General features: G+C 36.4%; 1 protein-coding gene across 3 annotated transcripts in view; it reads left to right on the top strand.

The window, feature by feature from the left end:
- Positions 1 to 21,580, top strand: part of negr1 (neuronal growth regulator 1) — a 169,655-nt gene that overhangs the window by 107,465 nt on the left and 40,610 nt on the right. For all 3 annotated transcript variants that reach the window (XM_023840468.2, XM_023840469.2, XM_023840470.2), the window contains exons 5-6: positions 7,991 to 8,111; positions 20,711 to 20,859. In XM_023840468.2, the coding sequence (XP_023696236.1) occupies positions 7,991 to 8,111; positions 20,711 to 20,859 (270 nt within the window). The remainder of the gene's footprint in view (positions 1 to 7,990; positions 8,112 to 20,710; positions 20,860 to 21,580) is intronic.

Here is a 21,580-nt window from a genome sequence, read left to right as displayed (position 1 = left end):
CATTTTAAGGGTATACGCAAGTACAAAGAACTAGGATGCTGGGAGTACACACGCTACACTGCTGCGTGGCGGGAGTAGAGGTTAGAAGTCATACTAGGCGGATTTGGCGCGCAGAAAGAATAAATTAATGTTTCGGACAGGAAACGGGAGCCCAAGGAACACAATTTACAGTCCTTTATGTTTGTATGTCTGAAAGTTTGTAAGTTGAAAGTTTGCAAGTAGAGGAGCGTCTGTACTGCTACAGTATGTAATCTCTAGATGGTATGACAGTATGAAAAACTAGATACCACCCAAGTGTAATCTGTGCCACATTTGGCTTTAGGTAGGAGAAAATGTAAGATAAGTATTTTAATAAATTTCACATTTGACGTGAAAGAAGACAAAGGACGAGCCGTGTGGAGTGGTAATAAGAGGGGAAAACACCAGAAACTTGAAGTGCAATGAAATTTATAGAAACAAATAGTTGATTTTTCTTTTAATGTGTTTGAAAAGTTCACTGAACTCGTGGTAGAAATAAGCACAACCCAGCTGATTTTCACTAGTCTGATACATATTTACATATTTGAGAGAAGACACTTCAGGTTTCTTTATAGAAGTTCTATGCACTGGTATTTTTTTCTTATGATTAAAGATGTGTCATATGCCAGTATTTTGTGCCAGTATAAATGGTTTTATAAAATGATTAAAATGTTTCATATTACAATTCATAATACATATTTATATTCATATTATATGCCATCTTTTTAAATCTGTGTCCTTAAAAATCGCACATTCAAACCTAATGCCATGCCACAATAACAGCTTTACAGATGTTTCCTTTAGGAATCTATTGTGGATAAACTGCATAAACTGTAAATCTAGGCAACTCAATATCTTAACATTTTCACTGACCTAAACTACACTAAAACTAAAAAAGTCAGATAACTAAAATATGATATTGATATTTGTTTAATAATTGATATGTATATATTGTTAATATGTATATGTTTAATAGTTTTGCTGAAGAAAATTTGGTAATGCTACATAAGGCCATGTTTTTAGTAATATATAAACACATTTTTAATAAAAAATGCATTCATAAAGCATTATGAACATGGCTACAAATATTTATCAAAACGTTATAGCCATGTGTAATATGCAGTATGACCCCCTCCAAAAATATTGAAATACCATAGTATTCTATAATACTGCTGAAGCCTCGTTGAGATCACCAAGGAGATAAAATAGTTTCACTAAAACATTTTTATTCAGTGATAAGAAACAAAACTCGGCAAGCTTTGCACTTTAATGATTGTCCCTCTTCAAGTTTTCCTAGTATTTGTTTAAAACAGTACAAAGTTTACTAACACTTGTTTTCATGACCTCTGCATCCACTGTCCAAGCCAATCAAAATAATTTTAGTTATTGCTGCTGGAGTCACTCATGGACAGTGTGAGAATTTACAAAACGAGTGAAAAGGAGAAAAACAAACAAGAATTTGTAACTAAAATGCACTCGCCTTCCACTGTATGGCAACATTTTGGGTTCCATAGTGATAATAAAAGCGAGTGATTTTTGGCGCTACTTTGTGTTGGCACAACTCAGGGCAACGCCACCAACTTATATGACAGACTGTATTAGTTTATAATAGCAAGTTCTATTTAGCTGTATTTTATTTTATTGTAAATTTCCAGCTCATTTTTTGCTATATAAACCTCACAATATTTTTTACAAAAAATACACATAGCATATTTGCATTTTTTCCAATATCATGCCGTCTTAGACATGTACTGTATTTATCGTGTGTTTTTCGGCTGCATCATTTTCAGGTGTGGTTCTTACGCATAGCGCAACAAATTAAAACACTTCTTGACAAGGCAAAATAATCGACGTTCAACACGGAAAACATTATGCTAACTGTGGCTGTGTGTTGGTTATGGCTAGCTCTGGAGAACTGAAAGACCCTCCCATGTCACTAAAATCGGCCGCTTGGGAACATTTTGGTTTCCCAATAAATTAAAAGAACACTGGAGATAAGTCGTTCATAAGACTAATGCTGTCTGTTGGCTCTGTAACTCCAAACTCGGATTTGTTGCTGGAAACACATCCAACATCTTAACTCGTTTGAGGCGACATCACCCAGTGTTTGTACGACCAGAGAAAGGCAGAAACAGCCTCTGCAAGATAGTCTCTCTGTGGCAAATAAGGTTCTTTTGCCAGGAAATCCCGACTAGGGTAAAAGAAAGTGGCAAGACGAAAGGGGTTTATCACTACAGATAAGCAACCATACTCGGTAGTAGGGAACATGGCATTTAGTTCATTCTAATTGTTATGATGCAGTCTTATTTTTAAATTTATTTTATATATTTATTTTCAGTGTGCACATGACTACACTTCTATTAAAGTCTGTACCTTCTTGCATTAATGAGCCTTTGTTGAGCTGTGGTTTGAAGTTGTGTCAATAGTTCCTGTCTTGTACACATAGCTACGGGTTTGTGGTTGTACAACTTGAAGTGTTAGTGGTATTACCACAGCATTTATTCGCAGCAAATGTTGCAGATTACCATTCTCACGTCCAGGTGTCCCTTTATTTTATAAAATCCAAATTTTGCCCAAACTTTAGAAGTAAATTGAGACAGTGCTGGAAGAGTATCTGCACACATTTGCTCAGTCATGGTAGCGCTTTGCCAGACTTGGCCAAAACTGAGCCAGCTGGGTAACAGTATCAAATGTCACCAACATAATTACAGTAGGGGGCAGCATGGTGGTTAGCACTGTTGCCTCACACCTCTGGGATCCGGGTTCAAGTCTCCACCTGGGTTACATGTGTGTCATTGTGGGGTTTCCTTCGGGTACTCCAGTTTCCCTCCCACGGTCCAAAGACATGCTGAGGCTAATTGGAGCTACTAAAATTGCCCATAGGTGTGCATGTGTGAGTGAATGGTGTGTGAGTGTGCCCTGCGATGGGCTGCCCCCCCCCCATCCTGGGTCATTCCCTGCCTCATGCCCATAGCTTCCAGGATAGGCTCTGGACCCCCCATGACCCAGAAGGATAAGCGGGTTGGAAGGTGGATGGATGGATAATTACAGTAACCATTATTTAAACTGATAGTTAAAAAATGATTTTTAACTCCTGTAGCAATCTATAAAACACTGCCGCAAAGGATCGCAATTGAATCGATTTTTCCCCATCCTTATAATGTACCAGCATAATAGACAACGAGGAAGCAGCTCAACAGCTGGATCACAGATCACAGCATTAGAATAATCTAATTTAGAGGTCCACATAGTTTCTTTTTTCAACATACAGAAACATCATGTCTGACTGGCAGTATTCCAAGATAGAAGAAAGACATTCTAGGCTTAAGACTGAGTTTGTCAGTCATAACACCCAGGTTTCAGCATAAGGAGAAAGTCACTCAGATTCGAAGACTGGAACTAGAGCAGAACTTCTAACTGCATTCTGTATATTAATGTATAGTCCTCATTGTCAGAGCACAGTAATTAAAGCAAAGCATGCATATGTATTGACTGCATTGTGACTTTAGAAGGCCATCGGGCTCATTGACTGCACTGGCAGCTGGCCAGCCGGCCGAGGACTGCCAGTGCTGCAGCGCAGCTCACATCCAAATGATGAATGAGCAGCAGAGTCGCTGCCCCCCATGTGTATGGCCGCTTGGTGTGGCTTTTACTGCACAGTAGCACAGTCACTGAAATGGGAGGGTTAGGCTGCTGCTCAAACACAAACACTGGACTTCGACACTTTGCAGGAGCACTGCGGCCGCCAGTAACGCCACTTCCAAAACTGTGCTTCAATCATCAAATTAATCTTTGCACGATTATATCCGCATAAAGTAATTCTACCCTGCGAGAATTTGAGCAACTAATGCAAACCCAAAGTTCTACCTAAGTATTATAAATTGAGTAAACTTGGAAAAAAATAGGTCATGCATGTTTATTCTGCGTGATTCGATATAAGACCAGCATCTGAGCGGAAAATATGCTTCAGAATATGTTTGTGATGCATTATCTAAGTCACCTGTACCTCACTTTGGACAAAAGCATCTGTGGTGTAAAGTACAGTAATTATAAAAGAATGCTTTCACGATTCAGACCTGGGTGGTCATTATTTTTTCCCAATTTAAAGAAAGTTGAGTTCGGCTTAAAATGATAAATAAAATGGTGCCTCAGTGAGACAATACATATGATTTTCTTAATAAGCTGTATGTACAGCAATAGGTGGCTCCTCTGTATAATTTATCGTTTTGCCTCATTTCTGTTTTGGGAAACACTAAGTCCATAAATCATATTGCTAAGACTAGGGTACCTGCCACTGTACCACAGCATGTATGTCTCATTTTACACCAGGTCATTAGAGATTTTATTTTTTTTTAAAGTATATGTAAAAGGTGGAAAAATAGAAAAAAAATTATGCATTATTTAAGGAACGTCAGATCAGAAAAAAGATTTCCGGTGTACGTTTTCATTTTCAATTTTGAATGACATGCAAGACATCACCCTGGTGAGAAGAAGAGCAGCTACAAACATTCACCATTACGCTGGAGGTCGTAGTGGGGCACTTCACAGTTAGAGCTAGAAATGAAGGCCTCGGGGCTTCCTGCCAGAACTTTCCTGAACACAGACTCGCAGTGAGTGGCAGCTGAATTATAAAGACTTGCTTGCCCGGAACATAAATAAAATCTCACTCAAATTCAGATTGAGCTAGTGGGTTACGGCCTGTCACTCGTTCTTCAGGGACGCGTAACATTTCTTATTTCCCAGTAAAACGGTTTCACTGCCGTTTTCTTTTTATACTAGATTTTTAAATTTGTTCTGAATTAAAATACCATACCTCCTGCGTGTACCTGACTTAACTGAAATGAAAGGGTTGCTAACGTTTTGCTAATATTTGACTTCACCAATGGATTGATTGATGGAATAGTTAGAATTAAACATCAGGCACAAGAACTAATTTAATCAGGATCCAAATTAAAACAAAGGGGAAAAGGCAGGACATGCATGGGTTATTTAGAGCTTGTTGCAGTCTCTGCATTTGGTGTGACTATTAAGTATTACTACAAAAGAATCACATGCAGAACAGCCTGTGGTTTTTCGACGTGGAAAATGGCCGCCCTTTCTTCAACTTTTCTCTGACAGCAGCTGCCCAGCAGCCAGCAGGGGATATTTTTACAGAGTAGAGGAAGAGGGCATTAGCCATCGCCGAAAATGTCACTGACAAGCAGCTGCATTTGATGGGGCGTGGGGCACTACCCCGCCGAGGGTTAGCATTTGAGAGCTGGGGGGAGTTGTCAAGATTACAAGACAAACCGAAACTGTTTTTAATGTCACATAAAACTCCTTCAGGATTTTTTTGACTTTGGATGTGAATTCAATGTAATACTGTATGTGATATGATAGGCCAGAATTATTGATAGAAGCTAATTTTGATTACAACTATTCTTTTTTGATGTGCAAACTATCTTTTGTCAGTCATTTTGATGCTGAAACAAATCCTGAAGAATGAAAATGTGTTTTTTTTCTATTAACTATTAACTGTAAAGTCTCATACTTTACTTTAGTCACTACAAAGTCATTAAAGGTTGATTCATTCTTCAGAAACTGATGGTAATGATGGCAATGAGTGTAACTAACAACTTAATGCTTGACTGTTTCCTGCCACAACCTTGAGTGTAAATCTTCCTTTTTTAGTCCTTTAAAAAGCATGTAACAGTATAACAATATACAATATTTATCAACAGCTTTCTCACTTTTATATTTTGTTCATTCTCATATTAGTTTGCTGTAGAAAAATGTTAAGTAAATAGCATTTAATGGCACCTAAATACCTTCTTCAAAGATTTAATTTATTTCTATTGTCACTCTGACTTTCGAGTTTAAATTCAATTCATGGAAAGGGAGCTTTAACGATTTTGATAAGACATAACTACTTTTGCTGGATTTATATGTCATTAAGGAAAACTCATTAAATGCCATAGTATATGGAGAATATCTGGTCATTAATAACAGATATCTGTAATCCCCCTACCTAAAGGTGTGAATGGAAAACATTTAATTATGTAAAATTATGTATTTTACCAAATATGTTGTGATGAAAGACAATAAAGAGAGCTGCATCTCTCAGACTTTTTTTTGGGGAATAAAACTAAGTGAATAGCAAGATCATTTCTGGAACCAAAAACTATGCAAAAATCCAAACTGATCACAAAATATACTTGGGACATATTTTGGAAACATTAAATAAACATTTGGTTTAATTTTCCACTAATCAGAGGCTTTTGGCACATTTTCAGGACGAGAAGCTTCACCGAGGAGCATATGTGCAGTGCTACAGGAATACAAACAGATTTTTCAGGCATATTTACTTGGGTACAAAAATATTATATAGTTGCAGGCATAATTAGCATCACTGAAAGTGTAATCTATCTAGTGGCTTTGGAAGGGCCATAAACATGGAATCTGCACATCAAGGTTCAGTCAGAGGTCAGTGCTATGTATGCCAATCCTCTTCCTGTGAGCTCTGGGGGAAACACTTTTCTTTCCTTAAGCACACGGAAATAGAAGAAATTTAGAAGTAGGTTGCTGTGTTAGCTTGTGCTGAACAGAATTTTAAAACATTGATGTGTGTGTAGTGTGTTCATGCTGCTGGTACAACTGCATGCACAACAAAACCAACAGTGGTGTTTTATATGAGGGGCTTTCAGCCCGGGGTCCGCGACCCCCTCGGGGTCTGTAGTCACAGGGGACTCCACAGAGACGTGTCGTAAATTGACAAAATGCTGGCATCATCATCCTATTCATGCAACCGGAAAATTATTCAAGGTGAACCCCTATCTGGATAGAGCCAAAATTACTAAGGGGTGACTCCCGGCCCAGTTGGAGCCCGAGGTATTCAAGGGAGACACCCCCACCCCCAACTGGAAAATGAAGCATTAAAGCCACCATTCATTCTTTATTCTCAGGCATTTATGAGATTATACATTTGTGGTAGGGTGTCCCCTGGATCTGGCCTACTTTCCTGGTCCCTGGTTCAAAAAAGCCTGGTTTTATGTAACACATTTGATGCAAATTAATAAAAAATAAAATAGGTCATACAAATTCAAAAACAGTAATAGACCGAATAATTCTAATTTTCTGAATAAGTGTTTTTGGTAACACTTTCTATGAATGCCATGTGTATATAACACGTTATAATGCCTTCATAAAGGATTATAAACATGGTAATACATATCAAAAGGCATAACATATTATAGCCATATTTAGTATGCTTTATGAATGCAGTATGAAAGCTGTCATCTATAATGCATTATAGATACCTTCATAATGCAGTACAAAACATCCTTATAATACATTAATAGAACATTCATAAACAGTATGTAAGTACACTTCAACATGCTAACATACCTTATAACAGCTTTAATATACATTAATAACAAACATTATATGACTATGCTGTTCTTTTTATTTTGAAGAATTGTGAAATTAATAATATTATTTCCCTTAAATATTAAATATCTGTTTAAATTAATGTCTAAAACAAATTATTACATTGTGTTTGAAATCAATGCAGTATTATGTTGCCCAGCATTCCATCCACTTATCAGGGTCACAGGATAATTAAACGTGCTACTGTATAAATAAAGGTTAGGGGCAAATGAGTGTGTGCTCTATTATGCCTCCATTGTTCTGTATCTGATTAATACTTGAATGTCTATGTTCTTCAATCTTGTTCAATTTAGTCTACAGTGTAGACTTCCTGTAGTGTCATTTCAGTAGTACTCTTACAAGGAATAACAGCTTTGTTACATTCATAATAATCATTCATGCTAAATCAAGGGCAGCTTATTACAACTTTTAGAAAGAACGTGAAGTGATGGTGTTGATGCTCTACTGTAGTGCTGTAAAAGGTGACATCAAAATCGTGCTGCATGAAGACGCTGGGAGTTGCGTATCTGCCTGTGCCCCTGTATAAAGGCTAACACTTTTATTGCAGTTTCCCCCACAATACATGAAATGAAGTCTACTGGAGTGGGCCTGGGACGCACTGCTCTGCTGAGGTGTGAGGCGGCTGCTGTGCCGTCACCCACGTTCGAGTGGTACAAGGGAGAAAAAAGGTGAGTTTCTCCTTCTGCCAATGTCACCCTGTGCACCGTATCCCTGTACGTCGTCATATATGAAGCCTCAAGGCAGGGACTATGAAAAATGTCTCATTTTTACTTTTTAAACCACAATGCATTCTAAAGCCACAAATATCATTAGTTTTTAAATAAATATTTTCAAATACAGTGTTGTCCTATCCTTTCTCTAAATTTATCTTTTAATATGTAAGATTAGAACTTGAGAACAAAAGATGAATAACAACCTATAGGGATTAACCACTGTTATCTGCAATGTCATTGTCACTATGGATTACTCTCTTAGTTGCTTCATTAGTGCTTTCTATGTCAAATACTAAAGAAAAAATAAACACTACAATTAAACAATAAGTTCATAAATAGCAATGTAAAATAGGTTTGATTATTGTGTATTCACTCAACCAATGGAACTTAACATTTTTTTTCACTGCAACAGAAATCTGATTTCTGTTACAATACTGTTTTGATATATTTTATTTCTAATGTGTTTAAGTTCAATAAATAAATCGAATAAATAAATAGGTCTTGATTCTCCTCACTCTAGCATTATGTGCATAACCTGTGTATTACCTGATGAAGGCGCAAGGCCATGGTTATTAACACACCTGAGTGAAGATGAGCTGCTAAGATTTGGGGGGACTTTTTAATGAGATGAGCAGCCAATTAACAGCAAAGACTTTTTAACAAGATTACCAGCTAATAGGTGGCTAGGACATTTAAAAGAGATGACCAGCCAATAGACAGCTTGCACTTTTTAACAAGATGATCAGGCAATAGACAGTTTTAATGAGACCTTTTAATGAGATGACCAGCCAATAGAGCGCTTGGACTTTTTAATGAGATGACCAGGCAGTAAATGGCTAGGACATTTTAACGAGATGACCAACCAATAGATGGCTAGGATATTTTAACGAGATGACCAGTCAATAGATGGCTAGGACTTTTTAATGAGATGACCAGCCAATAGACAGCTAGGACATTTTAATGAGATGACCAACCAATAGATGGCTACGACTTTTTAATGAGATGACCAGCCAATAGACAGCTAGGACATTTTAACGAGATGACCAACCAATAGACGGCTAGGACTTTTAGAGCCGTTTATTAATTTTTGCAGATTATTAACATTTTCATTTACTAAATGAAACACTGTTTCATGACTAACCTTGCATGTTAGTAACCACAACTGTAAACTGCTAGGGGGAGGTTCATCTATGTGAAAAATATAAATAAATATTAAACATTAGTTCAACAGGTTGTTAAATTTCCAGATTGTAGTAGAGTTTGTAGGCAGCATTTTTTTTGCTAGTCCCAGAAGTAAAATCTACCCAGGAATATGTTCCCAAGCAACTATTTATCCTGTTCAGCAAATAAGTTCTTTTGAGGAAAAATGACAGGTGCATCACAATACCACAGAGATACGGCAGTTGTTGTCATGCATTGTTAACTCTTGGCATCTTGAAGAATGGCTGAGCAGACATGTAGATATTTTCAGATATTTTCAAAAATTAAAAAGAAGGGAAAGAAGAAAATAGCATCTAATATGGTCTTCAGTTATTTAGAGTGATCCTGTTAGCTTATGAATTAATTTATTTTATAGTAGAGTAAAAATAATGTAAAACAACTTTAAACAGCTATTAAACATGGAGACTTTATTCCACAGCATTAGCATCAATATGTGCTTTTATCTTTGTTAATGAGTTGCTAGTTCATTAGATTTAATTTAGCAAAAAGCACTCACTTTTTATTTAATGTATGCAAGGATCTACTTAGCAATTCCTACCAGAGTAGGAACAGTACTTATGAGTCTCCTAATCAAACAAGAATTGTTTGTAAACGTGAAATATGCCTTGTGCAGCCACTTTGTCCCAAGTACTATAAACAGCTTTTAGCTGTACTTCAGGAACGTCTGATGTGATGTGCATCACAACGAATGGACAGTGTTGTTTGTTCATAACTAACCCAGAGTTCTGTGACAGATAACTATGGATAAAATACTATGTATTTTAAGAACTCATATTGGCATGTAAATGAATTTGGGTGTAAAATCACAATTATTATCATTATTATCATTCTAACTATTATTATTAATCAAAATAACAAGAAAAACAACACAATAATAATAATAATAATAATAACAAGTATTATTATTATTATTATTATTATTATTATTATAATGAAGTCTAAGATGTTTTTTCTGAATCAACATATAGATTATGTTGTTTTGGCAGCACCTGATTATAAAATATTCATGAGTGTGTAGGCTCCATTTGAAAACAAGAACATTCCAGCAAACAGGCCATTAGCACACTCAGCTTAGGCAGCACATTCAAGACAAGAGGCACAGAGGCATCTGCAACATGTTGCAAATGCCATATTGGGAAGGCAGTGGGTGCAGAGTGCTGAGTCACCACCACCCCCCCACCCCAGACAAAAACAAAGTGGTCCAACTCAACGCCAAGAAGCCACGGTGTCTGCAGTTAAAACATAAGAACAAGTGAAACAATGGCCATGTTAAATAACACTTTGAATCTCCTGAGCGCTATAATCCAAACATTTAGTGCCCTGCTTAACACTGCATGAGGGGTTGCATTCAGAAAATCTTTAAAACACTTAGCTATCTTAAACGCTTTGCCTTCAATGAATCCAAAAGTAAATGCAATATGGATTCAGCACTTTAAATGTGGTACATAGGTGCAATACTACCTCAACCTTTATTATTGAATTTGCGGCTTTAACAGTTTTATATATAATAATTCCTCATATACTTAATCATAAATTCACATAATCACAAAGTGTCTTGATTGTAGAAGGAAAATCGAGCAACTGAAGTCCTCAGAGAGATGAGGAGAACAAGCAAATGGTGCAAACAAGCCTTTGGCCATAACTGGCAATTCTACAGCTATACTCCTGTAATAAAAAAGGACTCATTTCTTATATCTGTGAAACCTTAATAAATAAGTATATACGCTGTGAATTATGTCATTCAATAATCCTTTTCAACATTTGTTCATTTGTTTGTTTTTTAGCACACAATGGCCCAATATCAAAAATGATTATGGCACGTACTGTATGTAAACGTATGTATCCTGTAAACAGACAGTGGTGTAATATCAGTAGCCAGCACAACCTTCATTCAGGTAATTATATTTCACTTGAGAGAAAGAGTGGAGTAACAGGGGAAGGAATGACCTTCTATCCATAGTAACAGGTCACACTTACCTCCTTTTATCAAATGTCAAAAAAATCTATTTATGAAACACACAGGGTCCCATAGCTCTGAAATGACTTTGTAATTAAGCCTTTTTTGGGCATAGTAAAATGATCATCTCGTTATGAATGCACACATTTGCCTGTCACTGACATTCACTGACTAACTCCAACCTTAACATATTTGGAAGACATAAAGAAGCATGTTAAACGAAACTGAAAATAACTAAGTTAACCTCAACAGGGACTAAAATAGACATTTTCTCCCCTGGAATGTCCATGCAAGGTTAGGAAATCACGCACTCAGACAAATACACACATGTATTTTTAAATTATTATTTTTATTAATTTCTTTTTTAATCCTTAATGTTGCTATACGGGGATTGCTCTGCTCTGCTCATGAGTCATTCAGACCATTGCTTATATTTTGCATTTAGCTACTGTGAGTCTCACTGAATTTTTATTAAAATGTTTATTCTTTTTTCAAAGCTAATTCTATGAGGCTTCCTATCATCATTTATGAAAGAGTCTGTTTACCTTTATAAAAGGCACCATATATTGACACATTTCGTTATACCATAATTTGCTGTTATATCAATGCCGCTCTATACAGAATATAGAAATATGAAAATTAACATTCACAACAACAAAGATTAGAGCTACCTCTCTACCATAGCACATATGAAAATAGATGGGCACTTCAGGTTGTTTGGCTGTTTTTTTTTTTTTAAAGCAACCCATAATAGACATATGTTTACTTCCAGTGGCTGCAGGGATTTGCAGGTCTATGTTCAAATATGACACATTGAACCATCCCAGCTACTAGTAGACAGTGATAGCAGAAATGTTTCAGTGCATAACAAAAACATGAAGTAATATTTTTTGCAGCATTTTTGAAGAATAAAAACCACTAGCATAATGCAGCAAAACATGTTTGTTAACTAATTGGTTTGTTGCTGAAAGATGCCAAATGTTGCTAAATACACTGGATTGGGCAAGGTTCCACGAATTCTGAGGTAGTTGAAAAAAGTTTTTTGTGCAAATTTAACATCAACGTTTTGTAGGCAGCACATTGAGATTAGAGAATATTTCACAGTTGTCATGACACTTTGAAGTATTATTTCATTTTTGTGTTATTTACAGCCTTTTACAGACATTCAAAGCTAAACACAAAAGGAGGGGGATTATAATTAATATGGAAAAGTCATAATTCATCCAGAATTTTACAAAACATACAAAATTACTTTAATTACTGAGTGTTTGTGGTTTTTGACTGTACAGTTTTTGGTCACTTAAAGAATTAAATTAAGGAAAATATCCAAGAACACATAGTGAGGAAAGTGATGAACTTTATATCGAAGAGTCTGGGTTGTACCACCAGAAATGTTTTAAACTCTAAGCTACACGACAGTGGGTACTGTCTTAAAAACAGCCAGTATTTAGGTTGCTGGAGTGGAGCAGAGAGATACAGTAGATGTGTCTAATGCCATGGGAAATGGAACAGGTTTAATATAAACACAGCACAGTCATTTAGTTAGTACTTAATGTCAGGCATGCTAATGATTACATTATTTAATTTATTTTGCAAAATCAAAATCACATCTGAATTCGTTAAAAAAATAAATTAACAACATAGATGCAAAGCACCCGGAACAACACCTTCCCATCCACAATGCCAAGTTCTCTGTCCAACTGCCCAGCAATCTGCTGGGTGGAGCAATGCCCTAAACAGGCAGCCACCCAGCCCTGGGACTTTTGACTGGGAGACAGCTTCTGATTGATGGACACGGAAGATGGGAATCAAAAGATGGGGACCTGGAGAACAGGACTAGAAGACAAAACCAGTCCAGTACATTACTAAACTAAGATTGCAAACACGGAAAGGAACCTCTGACAGAAAGGACCGTAGTGCAAAGGTTTGTTCTCTGAGAGAGTCGGAGCCCTAAGAAAAGCTTGCTGCTTAGAACATCACTGACTCCAGTGCTTTGGCTTTCTATTAAAGGCTTAGGGTCCAACCCAAACGTCACTGAATCAAACAAGATGGGCACATGGTTAGAGTGCTCTGGAGAGATTGGCCATGATCTAAGAAACACTAAAACACTTTTCACCAAAACAAGTTATGATTTATCAAATGAATCAATGTATCAGTGATACAAGGAGCAAAAGCAGAACTACACTGGATTGACAAGTCCTTGAGTGACCTGGTCCTGCCAGTATTATTGGGAATAGTAAAAAACACTGAATAGTGCTGGTAAGTGATCCCCAAGCAATCTGAGACAACTTGGGCTGAAAAGGAAGAACAAAATTGTACCACTTCATTGCACAAAGTCTGTGACTTGGGGAAAAAAAAAAGATTTTTCTTTTCTCCAAATATTGGGTGTACAATCCTAGCCTTTTTTGAAATTAACATAATTTAGTTTTCTTCATTTAATATTATCTGACATTTACTTAAACTTATCCTGCTGTCAAATGGAGATTGTAGGTTTTTAATTAAATGTAAAAAAGGAAAGAAAAAAAAACGCATCATTTTCTTATTTCACAAAACAGGGCACTACCGGAAGGGTTTAATTCTTTTGCGAGTATCGCCATGCCTCAGTCAGTCAATGCGCCGGCTAGCTGTCAGCTGTGTGGCACATCACCACACAGCTGTTATTATATTGACTACTTGTGTGTGCTCATACTTATTAACCCTTTAGTTCTTGTTGCTTTGTATGTTACACACCTTGCTTCAATGTGCTGTGCCCTTTGCTTTGGAAAAGGGTATCTGGTATCTGATAAGTATGAAAATAAATCAATCAAAATGCAAATGGTTACTGTCAGCCCCGGAACACGAATATATCTTGACCCGGCCAGTCAGATTGAGGCTTTTTGGAAATTGTCATTTCATACCAAGGCTGCAGGGCCTTGTGTGAAGGTTTGCCTGTATTAACCTATATTACCTCATTTTCATGCGGCTAACTGATTCAGCTCCTTCCTTTTAGCCTGGGCAAGCAAATCGAAATCTGAGTTTCCCGCAGGCAAGTGATGTCCAGCTGCTACTTTATTTTATGCATTTGTGCATAGGTCACCCCCAAAGAAAAGAAAGCCGTATATTCACCTTGCATTTTAATGAAATGTTTGAATAACTTCATCAGCCCACTAAGAACATTCTCTACATAATGTAATCAGGGAAGACTCAAATAGTGGTTCTTGAATTTAAATACCAAATTATCCCCATTAACCATCATTTACCCACTCCCAGTGAGCACAAGCCAAACCATCAATCCGTTCAGAACTAATTGAAATTACAGGGTGCATCCAATTTTTTCAAATTGCTAAGGAGGCCCATAACCATGATTCCAGCTTTTACTTAATTTGAGACCTGGACCTTCTCGTGATGTTTTATATGTATATGAGGCCAGAAGATGTGATGTTTTTACCAGATTTTTCTTTCTTTTTTGAGGCTGGTATCTCTGCTGGAAACCTTCACAAGTAGCACTTCACAATTTAAATTGATGGTCTGTATTGAGATAATAACATTGAATTTCACGCTGAAGTACTCACTGAGTGAAGCTTCTCCAGCACCCGAAAGGTCGCATTCAGGGAGAGCACAGTGGGGCAGGTCGTCATACTTAGAGATAAAATTAAATTGCAAGAAGGTCAATTGTCACAGTCACCTGAACAATCGAATATGTGCCTTATTAATATAGCAGTTTTACTATAATATTCAGTCTAACAGTCATTACTGTAATGGTTTTTAATAATAATCTATTACTGACTGTTATTAATGTATTTATCAGTATAGACTGATATTTGGTATTCTTTACCAATATTAGTATTTGCAAAAACGATTTGATCAGCAAATAAAATCGGCCATATTTAGACTGATGTTACACTGACACATAATTATGTGCCAGATAGGGATGTAACGATACACTCAACTCACGATTCGATACGATTCACGATTCTGAGTTCACGATACGATTTTCTTACGATTTTCTTTTAGCCGAATGAGCTGCAGACAGATTTATTCAAAAATATTCCTTTATCTTTCTAAACTGTGCAAAATGTGTCTTCTTCTTAACAGTGCAACTGAAATTGAATATAATACTGTTTTTAAAAAATCCCAAATCAAAATAAGTAAATTAAAAAAATCTTCAAATAAATAAACTAAGGCTTGCATGTGCAGCTTTTTAGCCTGGTTTGCCCTTTTAATAATCTTCGCTCATATCACTGTGGTGACGGTGGACATGCTGAAGCATGTTCATTGTGCTATTTGTGTATGTTATCAGTCTTTTACAATGTTTGCACACAGTTTTTGTCTTGTCTGTGCTTTTCTTGCCGTTTTCATTTGTGATTACCGGAAAGCTAAAATGCTGCCACACTGCCGATTTAAGATCGGGGGGTGCGACCATCCATCCATTTTCTGAAATCGCTTAATCCCAACCGGCGTCGCACTCACACAACTACAGGGCCAATTTAGACTCACCAATCAACCTACCCTGCACGCTATTGGACCATGGGATGAAACCAGAGCCCCCGGCAAAATCGTGGAGCGTGTGCAAACTCCGCACAGAAAGGACCCAGGACCATACCCAAGAACTTCTTGCTGTGAGGCAGCAGTGCTATCCACTGCACCACCGCACCACCCAGTGGTTTGGCCTCAATTTCAAATGCACTCGCCATCTCACGTTCAGTCAAAACCAAAAACTGGCGTATGACGTCAACATGAATATGCAGTGACATCTTTTATTTTATTTCAAACAAACAACAAATAAAAACATTTCCACATTCTCCAACATAATATCACACCTTTCGATTTCCTTGCTTGAAAAGGAGTAGGCAGAAGTATAAACTTATTTGGTCCTACCCCATTCATACCATATCACTTCAATATTAACCTCCTTCAAATTACAACAATGTACCTTGCAACAAAACCAGCAATTCTACCAAACACACAATTCCTCCCCCCAAAAAAACAGAGCAAATCACAAATTTTTAATAACAAAACAAAAAAATAGAATAAAATGACAGCTCTTTTCCTTCATCAATTACCACCCTGGTTTAACCCATGTTTCAGATCCTTATATTTGTTTAAAATTAGTTTTTTATAACTTATTTTAAACTGAGTTATATTTTTACTTTTTTTAAAGCAGCGGTAGCCCTGGCACTGTCTTTATAGCTCACGTGCAAGTATTTCATAAGCAAGCTACTTAAGAATGGTTAAAGGTTACAGTTCAGACTGAAGTTTCTCAAATATGGTTCTTACACATGTGACAGACCACAATACATGATGGTCCAAACCGACCAATGTAGGTTACAGCTTCTGTACACTATATTTTGGTGTGCCTCGCTCTGATTTTGTGGTTCACTATGTAGTCACCGAAACTTACAGTTGAGAATTTGAACAGCACAACAAAATGGCCAATACACTATATAGTGGGCAAGTGAACATTTCGAACGCAGCCCTGTTCTTGAGTAATGGAACTGTACAGCAATGGAAGATGACGTCAAACAGGAATGCAAGACACATATGGGCAAATGCACTTATTTCATACTTTAATTTATCCATTATTTGTTTATATTTGTTCTGAACACAGTTCAGATGTGTGCAGGTATTGACCAAAGTGATACATTCTCTTTTGTACATGAAACTTTTGAAACACTGATATTAAAAAAAAAATTAAAAGCAGTCAGTTTATTTTACACACACAATATTTTACATACCTTAATAGTTAAGTTTATTATTATAATGCTGCAAGCAGTGTTTCTTGTAAGGATAAACTTGCTGGTCAAGTGGTTAATTAACATTACTATATACATTCCAAAATATCGTGACCTATATTGTGGATAGTGATTATAACCAAAAGTACTGTATCAGGATAGGACATTTTGTCCATTTCGCCCACCCCTACTCCCTTCCTTCCATAGTCGTGTCTCCGCCCTTCACCTTCCCCTCTTCCGCTAATGTTGTGTGATAATTGAGATAAAGCACTGAGGGCAAACATGTCTGTTATTTGGAGATTCTTCACGGTGAGGAATGATGATGTTAAATTCGCAGTTTGTAAGACGTGAAACAGAAAGTTGACCATGGCAGAACTCCTCTAAAAAAATGTTTGGAACAATTTAATTTGACATTTGCAGAGCCAATTTTATTTGAAAAGGTTATTTAAAATATTGTTCTTGCAGAAACCTAAGTTCATTAAGGAAGCGTTAAAAAGTGTTTTTAAAAATCATTAAATGAAGAAAATCCTAATCGGCAGGATCAGTATCAGCAAGTCAGGCTTTAAAAAAATGGATTGACCAAGGAAAATGCAGTCAGTACATCCCTGATTATTAAAATTGTTTTTTTATTCCTTATTTAAAAAACACTTCAAATTATTTTACGTACCAATCCGTCTACACACTCATGAATATTTTATAATCAGTGCTGACAAAACAACATAATCAGTAAATATGTTGATTCAGAGAAAATGTCTTAAACTTCTTAATAATTGTTATTATTATTATGTTGCTTTTCTTGTAGTTGTTATTATGATTAATAATAATAGTTAGAATGATAATATATATTTTTTTACACCCAAATTCATTTACATGCCAATATAAATTCTTAAAATACATAGTATTTTATCCATAGTTATCTGTCACAGAACTCTGGGTTAGTTATGAACAAACATAACTGTCCATTCGTTGTGATGCACATCACATCAGACGTTCCTGAAGTACAGCTAAAAGCTGTTTATAGTACTTGGGACAAAGTGGCTGCACGAGGCATATTTCACATTTACAAACAATTCTTGTTTGATTAGGAGACTCATAAGTACTGTTCCTACTCTGGTAGGAATTGCTAAGTAGATCCTTGTATACATTAGATAAAAAGAGAGTGCTTTTTGCTAAATTAAATCTAATGAACTAGCAACTCATTAACAAAGATAAAAGCAAATATTGATGTTAATGCTGCAAAATAAAGCGTGTGTGGGTCTTGCCCTACTGAAAAATAGTATTATTATTATTATTATTATTATTATTATTGTTGTTGTTGTTGTTGTTGTTGTTGTTGTTGTATGTAAAAATCCAGAAACTGCTTTGGAGAACTGTTTGCTCATTACACAGAGATGCTGTAACTGTAGGATACACTATCTGAACCTCTGCTCTCCCCATTGTGATCATGTTTGGAAATGTTCCAGCAACATTTAAAAAATCTCAGCGGGAATTAGAGACAAGCTGGTCAAGAGGTCGTACATATCTGCTCTAGTAATAAACAGAGACAACAATCCCCCACCGTATGGGAAGGTAATTTGCCAAAAAATGGACTACTTTACAGTATGCATGTCTATTATTATAACTCATCGCATAGGATGACTTAATAAAATGTTAAGTCTCTTGAAAATGTCACAGTGCCTTCTACATCCGCATAGGTTATGACGGCTGTCACAGATCACCATTTCTGTCTTTTTTGGAAATCACCTTTGTCTTTTCTCAACAGCACACATACTTTTTCATGCTTAAATTGTCTTTCTCCTGTAATCTTCCTGCCTATCAGAAAATATTCTTTTGCCATATTTAAGTGATAGCAAAGTCTATGGACTGATCCTATCATCACTAACTGATGATTTTATAACCTAAGCATCAATGATTAAAATGTCTTAAAAATACAAATAAAAGGGGAATAGGCTGATGTGAAATATGCAAATTGTTAAGATTTGAGTGTGGCATTACAACAGGGTAATATAACATGTTCTGCCATATAATAAGTGTCTGCTTTATGTGTAAATGCCAACCATACAATACATAAGAAGAAACATTCATATTCAAATTCTTCATTTCTTCGAAATTTTTGGGTTGATGTGAGGAGACTAAATTCTACAAAGGCTGTAATTTATTCCTCCTTTAAAGGTTACAGGGTCAAAAGTATCCTTGCATGTGGCTCTCTCACGTCACGTGCAGTGATTTGGGTGATATTTGGCTTCATTTACCATATATACAAAAAAGACAAGTTTCCTAAATGGGCAGGAGGTCACTGGCGTGCACACATGCAAATGCAGAGGTACAGTATCTAGTAACATATGCCTGCACACATGATATGCTTATAAAAACCCGATACTTCACAAATCGACTACAGAAGTACGGGACACTATGGGCAGCATTTCACTTTCAACATTCGATCTAATTTGAAATGTTACACTAGACCCCACAAGCCTTCACTCCTCAGACATAGCACTTCACCTCCCAGGGATGAATTATGAACAGCGTGTATTATTTCACTTACTTAGCATCAGCACTGTGAGCCTTAGCCTGTTCGATCCATGCTGTTTTTAACATGTTAGTGTGGCTATATCTATCGAAGCATAGGCCACCAACAAAGTCTCCCCAGGCAACTCGATCCTGTTAGCATGTGGAACAAAAAATATACGGCAACAGTTTACTTGAAGCAGTCTACATAAGGGTGACATGTAACCGTCATAAGAATGACATGACACATGTCATGCACATTAATGACACATTATTGATGTTTATGACTGTTGTCATAATGTGTCATTCAGTTCCAAAAATCAAATGACACATTATGACAACAGTGATGTTTATGACAACAGTCATAAACATCAGTAATGTGTCATTAATGTGCATGACATGTGTCATGTCATTCTTATGACGGTTACATGTCACCCTTATGTAGACTGCTTCAAGTAAACTGTAACCAAATATACTGCTTCTCCACAGTGGCACAGAATAAGCAAAGTTTATTTGTAAATTCTAAAAAGTACATAAAAAGACAAAAGAAAAATAACAATAATTAGGTCTCACACACACCAGGGTGCCAGTCATTTCTGTCTGTAATTATTCTCAGAAGAGCTACTTCTCCTAAAGTAGAGCATGTGGTGCCATTAAAGACATTTTCTGTCCTACCTCCGTTATCAGAACTGATGGACCAGTCATTATGCAAAGCACCTCAAGAAGATTTTTTTTAACTACAAAAAAGTAGAAGCACTTTCTTAGTAAGTGGAACGGTGCATAAAGACTAGGCACAGTTCTCTTTAGAGTAGATTCAACTTTATTGTCATTGCAGTACAAGTGCTCAGACAGTGAATGCAGTTTGGTATCTAATCCGCATTGCAAAACAGTGCAAATGTGCTAGAAACAGCCAAACAATATATACATGTGTGATAAATAAAGGGGAAAATATACATTTACACAGTGTTATATGTGATATGTGGTGGGTTCTAAATAGTTAGTATATACAGCATCTGTGATTGCTAAATATTTCACAGGAAAAAATGACAGTGTAATGGTATAGTTTATATATAGTTATTCATGTATTTGATACATTTCCTCTGTACAAGATGCACCATTTGTTTACTTGCCTGTATGTTCTTCATACTGTGTTCTAGGCTTTCCAAAGGTCAAGGAATAGATATCAAGAACCTTAGCTCCAGATCAATTCTCTCCATGACTAACATGACGGAGGATCGTTATGGTAACTACACATGCGTGGCTAGCAACAAGCTAGGAACAGCCAACGCCAGTGTGCTTCTGATTCGTAAGTAATGAATGCATTTACAACCTGCTGAATTGTTTGGACGGGGGGTCGCCAGCGATATTTGGCCATGCGTTCTTAGAAACAAAGGTCTGAATACATAAACTATGTATATGACACATAAATGTACCGTATTTACTTGGAAAAATCTGTTTTGACAACCGGAGATTTGTGAAATAAATTTTTGATGTTTAGATCATAATATTATTCTATATTCAAACCACAGCATTCATAACAGCTTCTAGGAAGCCTCAAACTTATCTTTTCCTGCCCTTTCTGTGTGAAAATTGGCATCCAGAGTAAGTCTTGTGTACATATTGAGCAGAGATTTATTAATGGGTGATTTAGAATTAGTATTTGAGAGCACCCAAACTGTTGTTTGGTAAAGAAAAATCTGTAATGGATTCCTGGTTAAAGTAACGTTTAAGGTGATTTGTCTGCATATGTTTTTCAGATGTTTGCATGGTAACACGATACATGTTCATTGTCTCATGCCTTTTTGTTAGAAGTTCTTAAATGTTCCACAAATCAAAGTAATGAGCTACAAAATAGTTAATGGTAAGAGATGAAGCATTTCTCAAAAGAATCTGTAGATTTTTAAGAAACAGAAACATCTCTAGAATTTGCCTTTTTAAAATTAAACTCCAGCATCCTATGGATACCTATTTTTAGATCCAAATCAGTTTTTGGAGATGTCTCACAGGAAAATTCAGAGAAATGTCAA

Source organism: Paramormyrops kingsleyae, chromosome 15 (genome assembly GCF_048594095.1).
Source record: "Paramormyrops kingsleyae isolate MSU_618 chromosome 15, PKINGS_0.4, whole genome shotgun sequence".
Lineage (NCBI taxonomy): Eukaryota > Metazoa > Chordata > Actinopteri > Osteoglossiformes > Mormyridae > Paramormyrops > Paramormyrops kingsleyae.
This window is presented reverse-complemented; position numbering and strand designations above follow the sequence as displayed.